At 33.7% G+C, this 14,158-nt stretch overlaps 2 protein-coding genes across 2 annotated transcripts; both read left to right on the top strand.

The window, feature by feature from the left end:
- The first annotated feature begins 1,698 nt into the window (after window positions 1-1,698).
- On the top strand, window positions 1,699-3,507 carry LOC132757356 (techylectin-5B-like). Its single transcript, XM_060748613.1, has one exon. The coding sequence runs from the start codon at window positions 1,965-1,967 to the stop codon at window positions 3,201-3,203; it is 1,239 nt and encodes a 412-aa protein (XP_060604596.1). The 5' UTR covers window positions 1,699-1,964; the 3' UTR covers window positions 3,204-3,507.
- Window positions 3,508-9,809: 6,302 nt separating this feature from the next.
- On the top strand, window positions 9,810-12,234 carry LOC132757354 (microfibril-associated glycoprotein 4-like). The gene has a single exon (XM_060748612.1). It carries the CDS (start codon window positions 10,032-10,034, stop codon window positions 11,259-11,261), a length of 1,230 nt encoding a protein of 409 aa, XP_060604595.1. The 5' UTR covers window positions 9,810-10,031; the 3' UTR covers window positions 11,262-12,234.
- The last annotated feature ends 1,924 nt before the right edge of the window (window positions 12,235-14,158 follow it).

Below are 14,158 nucleotides of genomic sequence, written 5' to 3'. Positions count from 1 at the left end.
CAAATAAGGATTTTACCTTATAGGCCATTTACTGTCCATGGGCAATGTCCCTAACAAATAAAATAAACCAGGACTTATTCCTTCTCATGTTATCGTATTTAAACAAGGTTAAAAGGCCGTAGTACGTACAAACTGACCAATTTCGATCAGAAACTTGCCCAACAAAGAGCTATAGTCAAAATTAATGTCTGATTGGCATTGGAAGCTGACTTTTTAATATGATCTTAAAGACAAGTTCAAAGTGAATATCTTCCGTATTTTCAAAGATTATTGTTGCATGTAAAAGTAAGTTGTTAAGTTTAAAAAATTCATAATATATATAGTGTATTCTGATTGGTTAATTATCTCGTGGCCACGACATAGTATTTCGTGGCCACGACTTAGTATCTCGTGGCCACGACTAAGCTAATTCGCGGCCACGACTTAGTAACTCGCGGCCACGACATAGTATCTGTGGCCACGAGATAAATAAAAACACACACATGACACCTTTGTGCCACCATAAACTCAAAATCGTGAATCTTTTCAGCAAAAATCGTTTTAACACATGGTATAAAAAGGAAGGCAAGATTCACTATGCGGAAAATTATTTTCATGTTAAGATTAGTTAAATTTTCTTAATTGTAACCCAATCCAGTATTTTACAAAATGAAACCAAGGGGAAGATTTACAATGAACTATATATTGTATATGCTTTAAAATGAGAGAAAACTATTTCAATATTATATTAGTCACATTTCAGCCGCCGTCTTCGAAATGTAAATGTAATGTTTTTTTTTCTAGAAATAAGTACAAAAGAGGAATTCTAAATAAATTTAATAGAGGCTCTTTGAAATAAAATTACATTATGTTCAGGTATTATGTCTGATGTCATATAATAGTTTATTACAGTACTTTTACCTTTGAAAGAATAACTATTAGATGAAATATAATTAAGTTTCCTTGTAAATTTTGAAAACCTTTCAAGCCAAATAATATCTGTATCGATATTACAGCCAGAATGATAACCTAATAATTTACAGGTACGGACCCAAGAAATGCCAAAAGGATGATTAAATCGATTTTTCCATTTACCTAGGTATAACCGTTTCGATTTTCTATAGTAAATCTTTGACCCTCATATTTTTTTAAACAAGTTCACCTCGTGAAAGCAATTTTTCATAGATAAATTATCTGACAAAATGGTTGTGTTATCATCTGCAAATAAGGACATTTTAACTTCAAAACTACCACCGTGAAAGGGAGAAGGGATCAGATATATGGCTCTTCTGCGTGAAAATTATGTTCTTTTTGTACTTATTTTCGTAAAGTTGATTAAGAATTACACATCCAATTGAATTAATGGTTAAATAAACTCTATTGAGGGCGTTCATATCAAATTTGGATTGGTCAAAAAAGCAGCAAGAGGGGGATAATATGAAAAATCACACTGCGTGCTCATAGTACTTATCATCATATAAATAAAATGTATTGAATTTTAGTTACTCTTTTACGAAAAGGGAAGTAAATTAATATGATTCATTATAGTGTTATTTGTTTTGCAATTTTCTATTATGTGTTACACAAATACAATTTTGGTACATGTTTTGTTAGTCAAATAACCGATCCCTTCATCTGTAAAGATGAGATGTGATAACATGTAAAGTTAAGAATATTTTCAATTCTCAAAACATTTTATAAAGAATAGTTAAGGAGGTGTTTGAATTTTTTAGTACTGGTACAACGCATATAAAGTACTTCTCTTTAAACACTTAATGTAAGATACAAACAAATATAATTGGTTCCTTAACGTCATGTTTTGATAGAATAGTGTACATACGGGATAATTATTTGTTCTAAAAAATTAAGGATTGGGGTGTTTTATGTTGTTTTGAAATTGAATTGACGGAGGAAAATCGTTCATGCTAGCTTTAAGAACGTTTGATAACAAATAGGACATCTTTACTTCTTTTCCATAGTAACACATGATCATGCAGCTGTTTGGAATAGTAAAAGTTCTTCTTTTCAGTGTACATGTAATTCATTTGACGAGTTCAACAAAGGAATTTGATCGTTTAAAGTCAATGGTCAAACATTTAGAAAATAGACTTAATACCGAAGGTGAGTTCAGAGACGAAGATATTGCTGAAATTACAATTCGACTGGATGGCATCGATAAAGTGTTAAATGCGACCGTCGGGAAAAGACAGCCCGTTCCATCAGTGGCGGCGACAAAAGCTGGTGAGATTGATTTTAAAACAGTGGAAACATTGGAAGAGGATCTCACGAGACTCAGGACTGCGTTCGCCGAGGAAAAGTCTGAGGCTTTAAGGTTCCGACGGGAAATTCCAAAGATTGAAAAGAATTTGATATCTCTTAACGAAGATGTTGAAAATTATTGCAAAGTCGCTGTTAATAATACTGATCAACTATTAACAAACTTTGAGACGGTCAAACATGTGTCTGAAGAAAATTTAATAACGTTTGGAAATGACCGTAAAATGTTACAAAGTATGTCTGAACAGATTCAGCTAAACACCAAACAAATTAAAAACATTGAAACTCTAATAAATGATTTATATTCTAAAATGGAATACTTATTCTATCCTACCTCCTGTCGTTCGTTAACAGCTATGGGCAATGCAGGTAATGGAGTAAAACAATTACGACAAGGTTTTGAAGTTTACTGTGACCAACTTACAGACGGCGGGGGCTGGATAGTATTTCAAAGAAGACTGAATGGTAAAACAGATTTTTATCGTACCTGGGCTGAATATAAAAACGGCTTTGGTGATCTAAATGGTGAGTTCTGGCTTGGCAATGAACATTTGAGTTTACTGACATCAGATGGAGAACACGAACTTCGAATAGAGATTGAAGATTTTGAGGGAAACAGTGCATATGCTAAGTACAGTAAGTTCAAGATATATCCGGAAGAAGACAATTACAAACTGGAGGTGAGCGGATACAGTGGAACTGCTGGAGATTCTCTAGAATATCATAATGGAATGATTTTCTCAACGTATGATAGAGACCAGGATAAATGGTCGTCAAATTGCGCGAAATCTTTCCATGGTGCGTGGTGGTATAGGAATTGCCATCATTCAAATCTCAATGGACGGTATTATAACCAGCCTGGCAAATCAGATAGTACTGGAATTAACTGGTATCATTGGAAGAATAATCGATACAGTTTGAAAAAAGTCGAAATGAAATTCCGTTAACTTGTTAAACTAGGATATTGATTATCATCGTTATAAAACTGATAAAATAATAATTGTTGTTTTGCGTTATGTAAACTTTACAGAAACTTGGACGACGATAGCTGATGAAGGAATAGACACTGAACTATCCCAGACGAATCACTATCAGGTTGATTTATTCCTTAGTTCCGTTGATGCGAATGTTACCCGACATAAGATAGTGCCCTGTACTATGATTAATATTATATGTTATTTTTATTTTCATTCAAAATGATAATAAGGAAGACAAACTGTGACTTTTGAATAAATATTCTTATAAAATGTCTACAGCATTCTCTTTAAATTTGTAAAATGTTTACAATGTTCTGTACATATATCACTCGGTTAACATTGAACGCAATTACATTGACAGTACATGGAATGAATCAAACTCAAAGAATTGTCCAAAACAGAATTGAATAAATGCCGAAATATCCGATAAATGAAAAATGTTTGGCGGTCATTTAGTACAATAAAAATTTATGGGTCATAACGTTTATTAAATATTAAAGAAAAGAACTTCTATACATACAGATCAAAATGTCGCAATGTAAAATCAATGTTTACCGTTGATATCAATAACCAGATTCTATCTGACTAGAATTTTAGTATATTTACCGCATTATCAAATGCAAAATATCATTGATTACACTGGAACGCAATGTATTCGGTGCAAAGGATTTTTTTCATAATAGTTATTTAAAAGTATCTAAACATATTGAAAAGAAAAAAAGGCGTAAGATGTCGTTTACCTTTATAATTATTATTTGACATGTGTCTATGTACAGTAAAATAGTAATATATGATAACATCCACAAATGAGACCATCCAGCGATTAAGACCAGGAGAATAAGTGATAAAAATCTTTGTGCGCCTAACAATTCCAGACATTTTTCCAAAAGATATTATCGGGGCTATATTATGACATTATTCATTAAGTTAACTTACAAAAAGGTAAATAAAGAATAGTTATAAGTATATCCGCCCAATATGTTAATCCTTTAGCCATTTTAACTGCACTACTTTATGCTGACACGACCACGTGGTTAACACCGAAATATCTGCTCTATACGATTTGAGTATACATATAAAGTATATTTAGTTATTTATTTTAATGACTGAAATTACATTATGCAATCAGTCTTCCGTGTTTTGGTTGGGCGGGATTTAAAAGATTCAATCGCTAACTGACTGTTGGCCTTTTATTGGATACGCAATCTAGATAACATTTACGTGCTCGATAAATGTTACATACATGACATCTGTTGTTTTTTTTTACTGTGTTCTTAGATTTCATTTATTTAAGATGAGCGGTGGCCTAGTGTTTAACGACTGCTTATATTTGTACAGTCTTAACAGTGCAAACACTGCCGGCTACTCAAGTCTGTAATACTTTCCAGTGCAAGCATCGTCGGCTGCTCGAGTCTGTACAGTATTTCAAGTGTCAGCACTGTCGGCTGCACGAATCAGTACAGTAATTCAAGTGTCAGCACTGTCGGCTGCTCAAGTCTGTACAGTCTTTCTAGTGTCAGCACTGTCGGCTGCACAATTCTGTACAGTATTTCCAGTGCCAGCACTGTCGGCTGCCGAGTCTGTACAGTCTTTCCAGTGTCAGCATCGTCGGCTGTACAAATGAGTACATTATTTCCAGTGTCAGCACTGTCGGATGTACAAATCAGTACAGAAATTCCAGTGTCAGCACTTTCGGCTGCTCAACTCTGTACAGTCTTTCCAGTGTCAGCACTGTCGGCTGCTCAAAGTCTGTACAGTCTTTCTAGTGTAAGCACTGTCGGCTGCACAAGTCTGTACAGTCTTTCTAGTGCCAGCAATGTCGGCTGCATAAGTCAGTACAGTATTTCCAGTGTCAGCACTGTCGGCTGCATAAGTCTGTACAGTCTTTCTTGTGTTAGCACTGTCGGCTGCTCAAGTCTGTACAGTTTTTCCAGTGTCAGAATCGAACCGCGTATGCAATCTGCATGTTATTTTGTTTTGATTAATGCTTCCGAGGGATCACACTTTTTCCAGATTTGAACGAACTATTCCAAGATTGTTCATTACTCAAAATAAATAGTAAAATATAAACGAACAAAGTCTTTGAATGGATAACTATGATACATATCGGTTAACTGAAATGTTTTACAGTATGTACTACAGAAAAAGAGTGATAATGAATTTGGTTTTTGTACATATATGCATAAAATCACAACAAAAATTAAGCAGAGTCAAACGAAAAATCCCTGATGGTGAAGTAAATTATTTTGAGGATTAATGATATTACAATGTTAAAGTTAAAATTTGTCACTAAGAATGTAGTGAACAATGCAAATGTTTACTAAAAAAAACAAAAAATCAATTTCATTGATAAACTTTCATTTATGTGGCGATGTTTCTGTAGGATATACATGAAAGATCTGACGAAACATTCCCAAGGAATCAATTTCCATAAATCTTAAATCTAAGAAATTGAAAATGTTACGCAAAGTTGTTTTGAAAGACATTGGTTTACATACATATATAATTTGAGCCGCGTCACGACAAAACCAACATAATGGATTTGCAACCAGTATTGATCCAGACCAGTCTGCGCATCCAAGCAGTCTGATCAGAATCCATGCTGTTCGCTATCAGGTTCTCTACTTCTAATAGAGTTGGTAAGCGAACAGAATGGATCCTGATCAGACTGCCCGGATGCGAAGGCTGGTCTGGATCCATGTTGGTCGCAAACCCATTATGTTGGTTTTGTCGTGGCTCATTTCGATTTCTAAATTGTTTAATTCAAATTGTGTAGTACTAAAGTCACATCTCACAGAATAGAGGCGCCTTTGCTGTATTATTATATACTATGTAAAAACAGTCAATACTATAATACCAACATACCATCATGCCCTCCTCAGTAAATACAAATATATATACTTACAATGCAGATAAATATTTGGCTCTGGGTAATTTTTTCTCAAGGCTTTATACATGTAGTTATAAAGAGCCTTAACTCAAAACTAAACAAATAGTATTTGATGAAATTTATTATGAATCATTTTTATTTTGACTTATACATTTTACAAAGTACATCAACTGTTTTCCTTTTAAATATCTATTTTAAAGTACTCATTCATGCGTACTTGGAAATGATCATCATTCGTGCTGTATTTCATAATAATCTAATCAAATAATTGCTTAAGTTTTAAAAAGATGAAAAATTTTCCTTTATGATACCTTTTTTATAAAAAGAAAAAATTTTGATAACTCAAAAAATCTGGATGACATATGGCGAGAAAAAACATAAAAGATAAATCAAGCCGGACGTTGAATTTAGCCCTTCTGGCGAAATAATTTTTGTTTTCTACTAGTCCGATATATATGATTTTGTAATAACGTTCACTGTGAATAGTTGAAAATTATTTCTTATGTGCATCTATAGCATTAATATAGTTTTCAACTTAAGAAAATGTTACAAATGTTAAAAGTCTTACAAAGGCATACAGCAGGTTAAAAATTGTACAAGAGATTTAGTTTAAACTTTGAATTGTTTAGAATAGAACCGAAACATTTTAAGCTTAAGTTGGGAAATACGATGTCCGTACCCGAGTCTACCACTTGCATCATAAAAAGGCTTGAAGCTTTAAAAGTCAATTTGAGCCTTTAAAAGCTTTAAAAGTCAGTTTGCGACCAGCATGGATTCAGACCAGCCTGCGCATTCGCGCAGTCTGATCAGGATCCATGCTGTTCGCTTACCAACCCTATAACGCATAGAGAAACTGATAGCGAACAGAAGGGATCCTGATCAGACTGCGCGGATGCGCAGGCTGGTCTGGATCCATGCTGGTCGCAAATCCATTATGTTGGTTTTGTCATGACGCGGCTCATTTCACAAACTCAGACGGTTAAGGATTAGGCTTGCAAATATGTACAGTCTTTCCAGTGTCAGCATTGGCTGCTCAAGTTTCATCTATTTTTTTCTTTCACATACATACAAGTAGGACAAGTCGTTTATACAAAGTCAAGTAAGTGATTTAACGAAAAACTAAGTTACATTTAAAAATTAAAGTAATGGCCGAGAAGAAAATGGAATGTTACGGGAAAACCCGTATGAGACAGACCAAGCATAAGTGTGCAAACTCTCAAGCAAACGAAATAAATTTAAATACATAAAGTAAGAAAGTAATAATTATGAAAGACATGAGACAAACCGACAATAGCATACAATCTCGGCTTATTCGGCTCACACAATTCAAAAAGACAAGGAAAACGTTACGCCGACATTTGAATATCTCTTCCATCAATCACGACGAATGCGTAGCGAAGATTCCTTGTATTATACTAAGAAAGAGAAAGAAAAAACAAAAAGGGAAGTAACTTATATGTATAAAAACAGACATCATTGTATAGTTTTTCTCCCTTTCAAGAAGATGGGGTTCAATAGATGGGGTTAAAGGCACATCAAGACGATGACTACCATTATCCTGGAAAGAGAAAGAAAACAACAAACAGCAGCAAAATTATAATTTCAAATTAAGTATTCTCAGATAGAAGTCAATGAAACACGTTCTATTAAAAGAAATATCATTTTCGTTTAAAAACACGAAACCAAAAGTGTAGAGAATTTAAACGTTTTTCATCTGAGTATATTCTATATCTTAAATTAGACAGGAATTTGTCAATGACAGTCCTTTCGGAAACTTTCTAATTGTGATATTCAAGATTATTGCGAGCTGACCAAATTAGATATCTAGAAATTGATGAAATGACTAAACATGTGTATAATATCGTTATTTAATTTAGGTAAATCAAAAAATCTAAAAACTTTTTCACTGAATTTGATTTTATTTTCTCTAAGTGTTTAGTAAATATATAGTTATAGTATTAAGGGGTTTAAAGAAGGGTCATTCAATTTATATGTGAGAAAATGTATCTTTTCAGTAAGAAGTAAAATAGCTTTTAAACACATGTTATAAAGAGGAGGGCAAAATTCACTATGCGGAAAATTATTTTTATGTAAAGATTGGTTAAATTTTTCTTAATTGTAACCCAATCTAGTATTTTACAAAATGAAACTAAGGAGAAGATCTACAATGAACTGTATCTTGTATATATTTTAAAAGGAGTGAAAATCATTTTAATTTTATATTAGGCACATTTAAGCCGCCGTCTTCGAAAGGTAAATGTAATGTTTTTTCCAGAAATAGGAAACAGGAATTCCAAATAAACTTAAAAGAGGCTCTTTGAAATGAAATTGAATAATGTAATCTTTGACCCTGATTTAAAGAAATTCTTCAAAAATGACTGCCAAGATAGAGAGAAATAAAGAATCCCTAAAGCTTGAAAATATAAAATGTTTCTTTTTTCCCCAATTCAAAACCATGTTGTCATGCGGCGTTATACATTTTTCTTGTTATTTTCATCATTTTTTTGTTTTTATAAGCTTTAGTTACTTTAAGGCACTTCTTAGTAATTAATGGTGCTTTCGGTGTTCTACAGAACACATCTCCGGCTTCATTCGAAAATCCTTGACCAACTTGAAAAAAGAAAAATGGACCGTAAATCCCAAAACGTCTTATTAAAGAAAAGGGAAACCTGTATTTTACACATCCAGTGTTTATATCTTTGAAAATGATAGTCTTATCTATTATAGATAGTGTCATCTCCCCTTCCATAGCACACATCTTTTTTTCAGTTTGAAGGTTAGTTACGAAAGTAAGATGTGTTTATTTAATGAATTTTAATTATTTTATTTACTATTTCTTGTTATATTTCTTTGAAGATAATATAAAAATAAATACATGTGCTCATGTGGTAAAAGGTTAAAGCACGCGACTAGTCTTACAGAGTGGTGTATTATGAGATTTTCTGGCACCGGTACACAATAAAATCTCCTGTCTGATATGCAAGAAATATTTGCATTCATATCCCGCGAGCAGATGTTGAACAAATGCCAATTTGATGTTGTTTAAGATAGAAATAATTATTGTTTAGCTTAATATTGAATCAGTTTTTCCCTTTTTTAAAATATTGTTTTTCCCAAATAACACATAGTTACGAGTCATATAACAGATATAATGACGGCTCATTTTGTTTCTTTTCTATTTTCTTTTCCATTTCCCCCCTTTTAAGAAATTCTTTTAAAAAATTTTTGCAAATTTTTAAAAAAATTTTTTTAAAAGTTTTCCCATATCAAAAAAAGTGTCAAAATTTTTTTTCAAAAATATAACTTTTCATTTTCAAAATTTTTTTACATTTTTGTATAAAAGGTATACAAAGGTATATCAATATTTTATATACAACATACTCTTATTCACATAAAGAATAACGTAATTATAACATCTCATTGTAAACAAAAGAGGTCATGTGATACACAATTTATAGTTAAACTTTACAAATGTCAATTGAATGTTTTATAATATCTAATTATATATACACATGGAATCATATAATAAGTCTAGTATCATGATATTATAATATAACGTACTTCTCCCTTAAAACACATGATGTAAGATACAAAAAATTGAATTGGCTCCTTCTCAAATTTGTAGTTTTATCTTTATATTCAAGAACTTTTGAATAAGAATTTCCAGGTGTTGGTTTTGTTCTAAGAAAATATCAGCAATATACATTCTTCACAGAGAAACTTAACGTCATGTTTTGATATTAGGTGTACAAGCAGGATAATCATTTGTTCTAAAAGATTTAGTATAGGTGAATTTTGTATGGTTTGAAATTGAATTGACGAAGGAAAATCGTTCATGTATGTCAGCTTTAAGAATGTTTGATAATAAATAGGACATCTTTAATTCTTTTTCATAGTTACACATAATCATGCTGCTGTTTGGAATAGTAAAAGTTCTTCTTTTTAGTGTATATGTAATTCACCTGACGAGTTCAACTAAGGAATTTGATCGTCTAAAATCAATGGTCAAACATTTAGAAAATAGACTTAATACCGAAGGTGAGTTCAGAGACGAAGATATTGCTGAAATAACAATTCGACTGGATGGCATCGATAAAGTGTTAAATGCGACTAACAAAAAAAGACATCCCGTTCCATCAGCGGCGACAACAGCTGGTCAGATTGATTTTAAAACATTGGATACATTGGAAGAGGATTTCATGAGACTCAGAGTTGCGTTCACCGAGGAAAAGTCTGAGGCTGTAAGGGTCCGACGGGAAATTCCAAAGATTGAAAAGAAATTGTTTTTCCTTAACGAAGATGTTGAAAGTTATTGCAAAGTCGCTGTTAATAATACTGATCAATTATTAACCAACTTTGAGACGGTAAAACATGTGTCTGAAGACAATTTAATAACGTCTGAAAATGGCCTTAAAATTTTACAAAGTATGGCTGAACAGGTTCAACAAAACACCAAACAAAATGAAAACATCGCAACTTTCATAACATATTTACATTCGCATATGGAAGTTTTATTATATCCTACCTCATGTAAATCGTTAAGAGATATGAACATAATTGGAAATGGAATATACGAATTACGACAGGTGTCTCACGTGTACTGTGACCAAACAACAGACGGCGGGGGCTGGATAGTATTTCAAAGAAGACTGAATGGTAAAACAGATTTTTATCGAAACTGGACTGCGTATAAAAACGGCTTTGGTGACCTAGATGGTGAGTTCTGGATCGGAAATGATCATTTGAGTCTATTGACATCAGATGGAGAACACGAACTTCGAATAGAGATTGAAGATTTTGAGGGAAACAGTGCATATGCTAAGTATAGTAAGTTCAAGATATATCCGGAAGAAGACAATTACAAATTGAAGGTGAGTGGATACAGTGGAACTGCTGGAGATTCTCTTGAGTGGCATTATGGAATGATGTTCTCAACGTATGACAGAGACAATGACAGTGACTGGAGCAATTGTGCGGAAATTAATCATGGTGCGTGGTGGTATAAGGGTTGCCAATATTCTAATCTCAATGGGAAGTATTACAACCAGCCTGGCATAACAAATACTTCTGGAATCAACTGGTATCATTGGAAGAAAAAATACTACTGTTTAAAAGAAGTAGAAATGAAATTCCGTTAAATTATCACCTTAACGGTTATAAAAGTGATCAAATAATATATAGTTTTTCGATATGTAAACTTTAAAGGAACCTTCATGCAATTGCTAATGAAGGAATAGACACAGAAAAGTCGAATCACAATCAGGTCGATGTATTCCATAGATCTGTTGATGCGGATGTTACCCGACATAACATAGTGTCCTATATGTTTTGTTTCAAAGTAGTACAATTTGTGTGTGAAGATCTCACAGACTTTGATGCTAATATTATATGTTATTTCTATTTTCATTTCAGAATGATAATAAGGAAGACAAACTGTGACTTTTGAATAAATATCCTTATGAAATATCTACAGTACTTGCTTTAAACTTATAAAAATGTTACATTCTTCTGTTCATATATCACTCGGTAAACATTTTTTGTTTTGTGTTCTTGTGATAGCTCTGAAGATGTCCTAAAATTCTTATGATAACTTTTGTTACTGCCAGTGTGTTTCTTGCGCTAAATTACAGCAGTCGTAGGAAAAACGCCATTTTGTGGTGTTATTTTTTGTCCTCCTGATCCTTTTGGATAAATATTTCCAAAGATATTAGATTAGAAGACGTAAACCGGTGCCAGGGTGCATTCGAAATGTTGCTCTTTGTATAGATTTTGATAGACAGGCTCAAGCAAACTGTGTTTGCGATTTTAAATAAGGCAAAAATACATTACTTCATCAAGTTAAAGTTCTGTCAAATGTAAAAGAATAAAAAAGAGGCCATTATTGTTTGTTTGTTTGTTTGTTTGTTTCATTTTACGCCTTTTTCAACAGTATTTCAGTCATATAGGCGGGTAGTTTCCTAACCATCGTTCCTGGAGAGTTACACCAGTACTAGACTACCTTCCTCCGCGCTAAACTACCAAAGCATCTCCCGGGGATCGAACCCACGCCAGAGAGGTAACTGGATTAGAAGTCATCGACTCTAACCCCTCGACCACGGAGGCGGTAGGTCATTATACAATGTTGGGAACAATGCTGATTCTTTTGAAATCGTACACAGCTGCAATATTATATCAGACATGTCAAGCGCCATATTTCCATTTAGGTACATGGCCCTTAGTGAATAAAAACTCTTGAAGATTATTATTTATTTTGCGAGCCGATTATTCTGGCCCAGCATTGCCGTGTATTAATATCTTCATATTGAACGACATAAATAAGTGTGCATTTATCGTTATTATTAATTAGCCTTTCAATATCGGGCACGTTTTCACTTCAAATGTAAGGCTCAAATGAACACGACATTATGATCATAAAACAAGGCCATTGTGCAAACAGTACGGACTTTATGAGAAAACTCGGCTATTACATGTATGTGATTTGAGAATTTTATTGGCGGGGCTTCTGTGGCCGAGTGGTTAAGGTTGTTAACTTCAAACCACTTGCCCCTCACCGCCGTGGGTTCGCATCCCGACAGGGACTTTGGATTTGTCCGTGTGAGGGACCTATCCGGCAGCTTACGGAATGCCAGTTGTTCTACTCGGGTGCCCGTTCGTGCCTGAAATAATGCACGGAAGGGCACCTAAGGTCTTCCTTCAACAGTTAAGCTGGAACGTCGCCAAATGCCCTATACTATATTACTTATAACTTTTAATTACACCTTGATGATCCAAAATAGGAGAAATGAAAAAAATACTTTGTTACACCCTGTTACAAATGTATTTTCTTCTTAGAATTTAACTGCTAATTTGGACAAGTACGTCTAAGTTTGTCTTTTTAACACTTAATAAGGATGTTTAAAAGGCCTAGAATAAGAAGGAATAAAATTATAATCAGGACTTTGTATGTCCTAATTAGGCCTAAAATATGATAAACAAGATCAACAAGAAAAGGCCGCGATCAATGAACGCAACCCCCATATGACCCCACATAAAATAACAGTCAGTCATTTGACATGTTCTTTAACATTTCCAGTGTTCACTTTGACACTATTGTAAAATGCTAGCGCTTTAACCTGACCCACGCGGGTCAAGTTAGGAAACCACCATTTTATTCTTTATATGAAGAACGGTTTTGTTCCTTTGACTGTCTAATATATTCGTTTTGATGGCATTTACAGAAAAATGAATGAAAAATTCAAAACTTAAGAAATGAAAAATTTGCCTGTGTCTCCCTTTAATGCTTCCGAGGGATCACTTTGTTTCCAGAATTTTGGTTTGAAATGATATTTTGGCTGGATTTTTGCTATTTGATGAAATTCTAGTTGCATATTGAAGTGATAGCTTTTTTCGACGAAGTTGAAGCGATGGTTCCCCAGCTTTCGCATATAGACTTGCAGACTTGGTTTGATTCAGTCTCAGTCACGCCCCCTAGCCGGTGCTAGGGGGCGTGAGGGATGTTGCACTTTTACATTATCCATCATGGACAGACTCAATCAAACCGAGTCTGCACTTCTTATGTTATGTTGTTGTGATTAGCGCTTCCGAGGGATCACTTTGTTTCCAGAATTTTCTACAGGTGATGTGCGAAATGCACCTAAAGCTAACCGTAAACCCTGGTGATGTATGGTATCTAACATTTGAAGATATGATTTTCTTGCAGACCCATAAACAACAGAACCATAATCTAATTTTGATTGGATAAGACTTGTTGTGATTGATGCTTCCGAGGGATCATTTTGTTTCCAGAATTTTGTACTTCACAACAGCAGCCTAGTAAATGACCTTGGCCCTTACCACGCTAATTATCTTCATTGGATTTGTGTAATGGAACATTTTAACATAAGTACTCAATGAATAATGAACTGTGCAGACCATTATCAGACGACACAAATGTGGCGACTGTTTTTTCTCTACACCGGTCGCCTGGGTAAATATTGTAAATAACCTTTTTTGAAAATGAAGCAAAGCCTTTTCGTTGACAAGTTCACATTGATTT

The sequence above is a fragment of the Ruditapes philippinarum genome, unplaced genomic scaffold (genome assembly GCF_026571515.1).
Source record: "Ruditapes philippinarum isolate M1 unplaced genomic scaffold, ASM2657151v2 ctg617_1_1_1_1, whole genome shotgun sequence".
NCBI classification, from domain to species: domain Eukaryota; kingdom Metazoa; phylum Mollusca; class Bivalvia; order Venerida; family Veneridae; genus Ruditapes; species Ruditapes philippinarum.
Note: the sequence above shows the minus strand (reverse complement) of the source record. Positions and strands in the feature narration are given on the sequence as shown.

Excerpts from the sequence above, each read along its gene's own strand:
- LOC132757356 (XM_060748613.1), top strand. The coding sequence starts at position 1,965 with ATGATCATGCAGCTGTTTGGAATAGTAAAAGTTCTTCTTTTCAGTGTA.
- LOC132757354 (XM_060748612.1), top strand. The coding sequence starts at position 10,032 with ATGCTGCTGTTTGGAATAGTAAAAGTTCTTCTTTTTAGTGTATATGTA.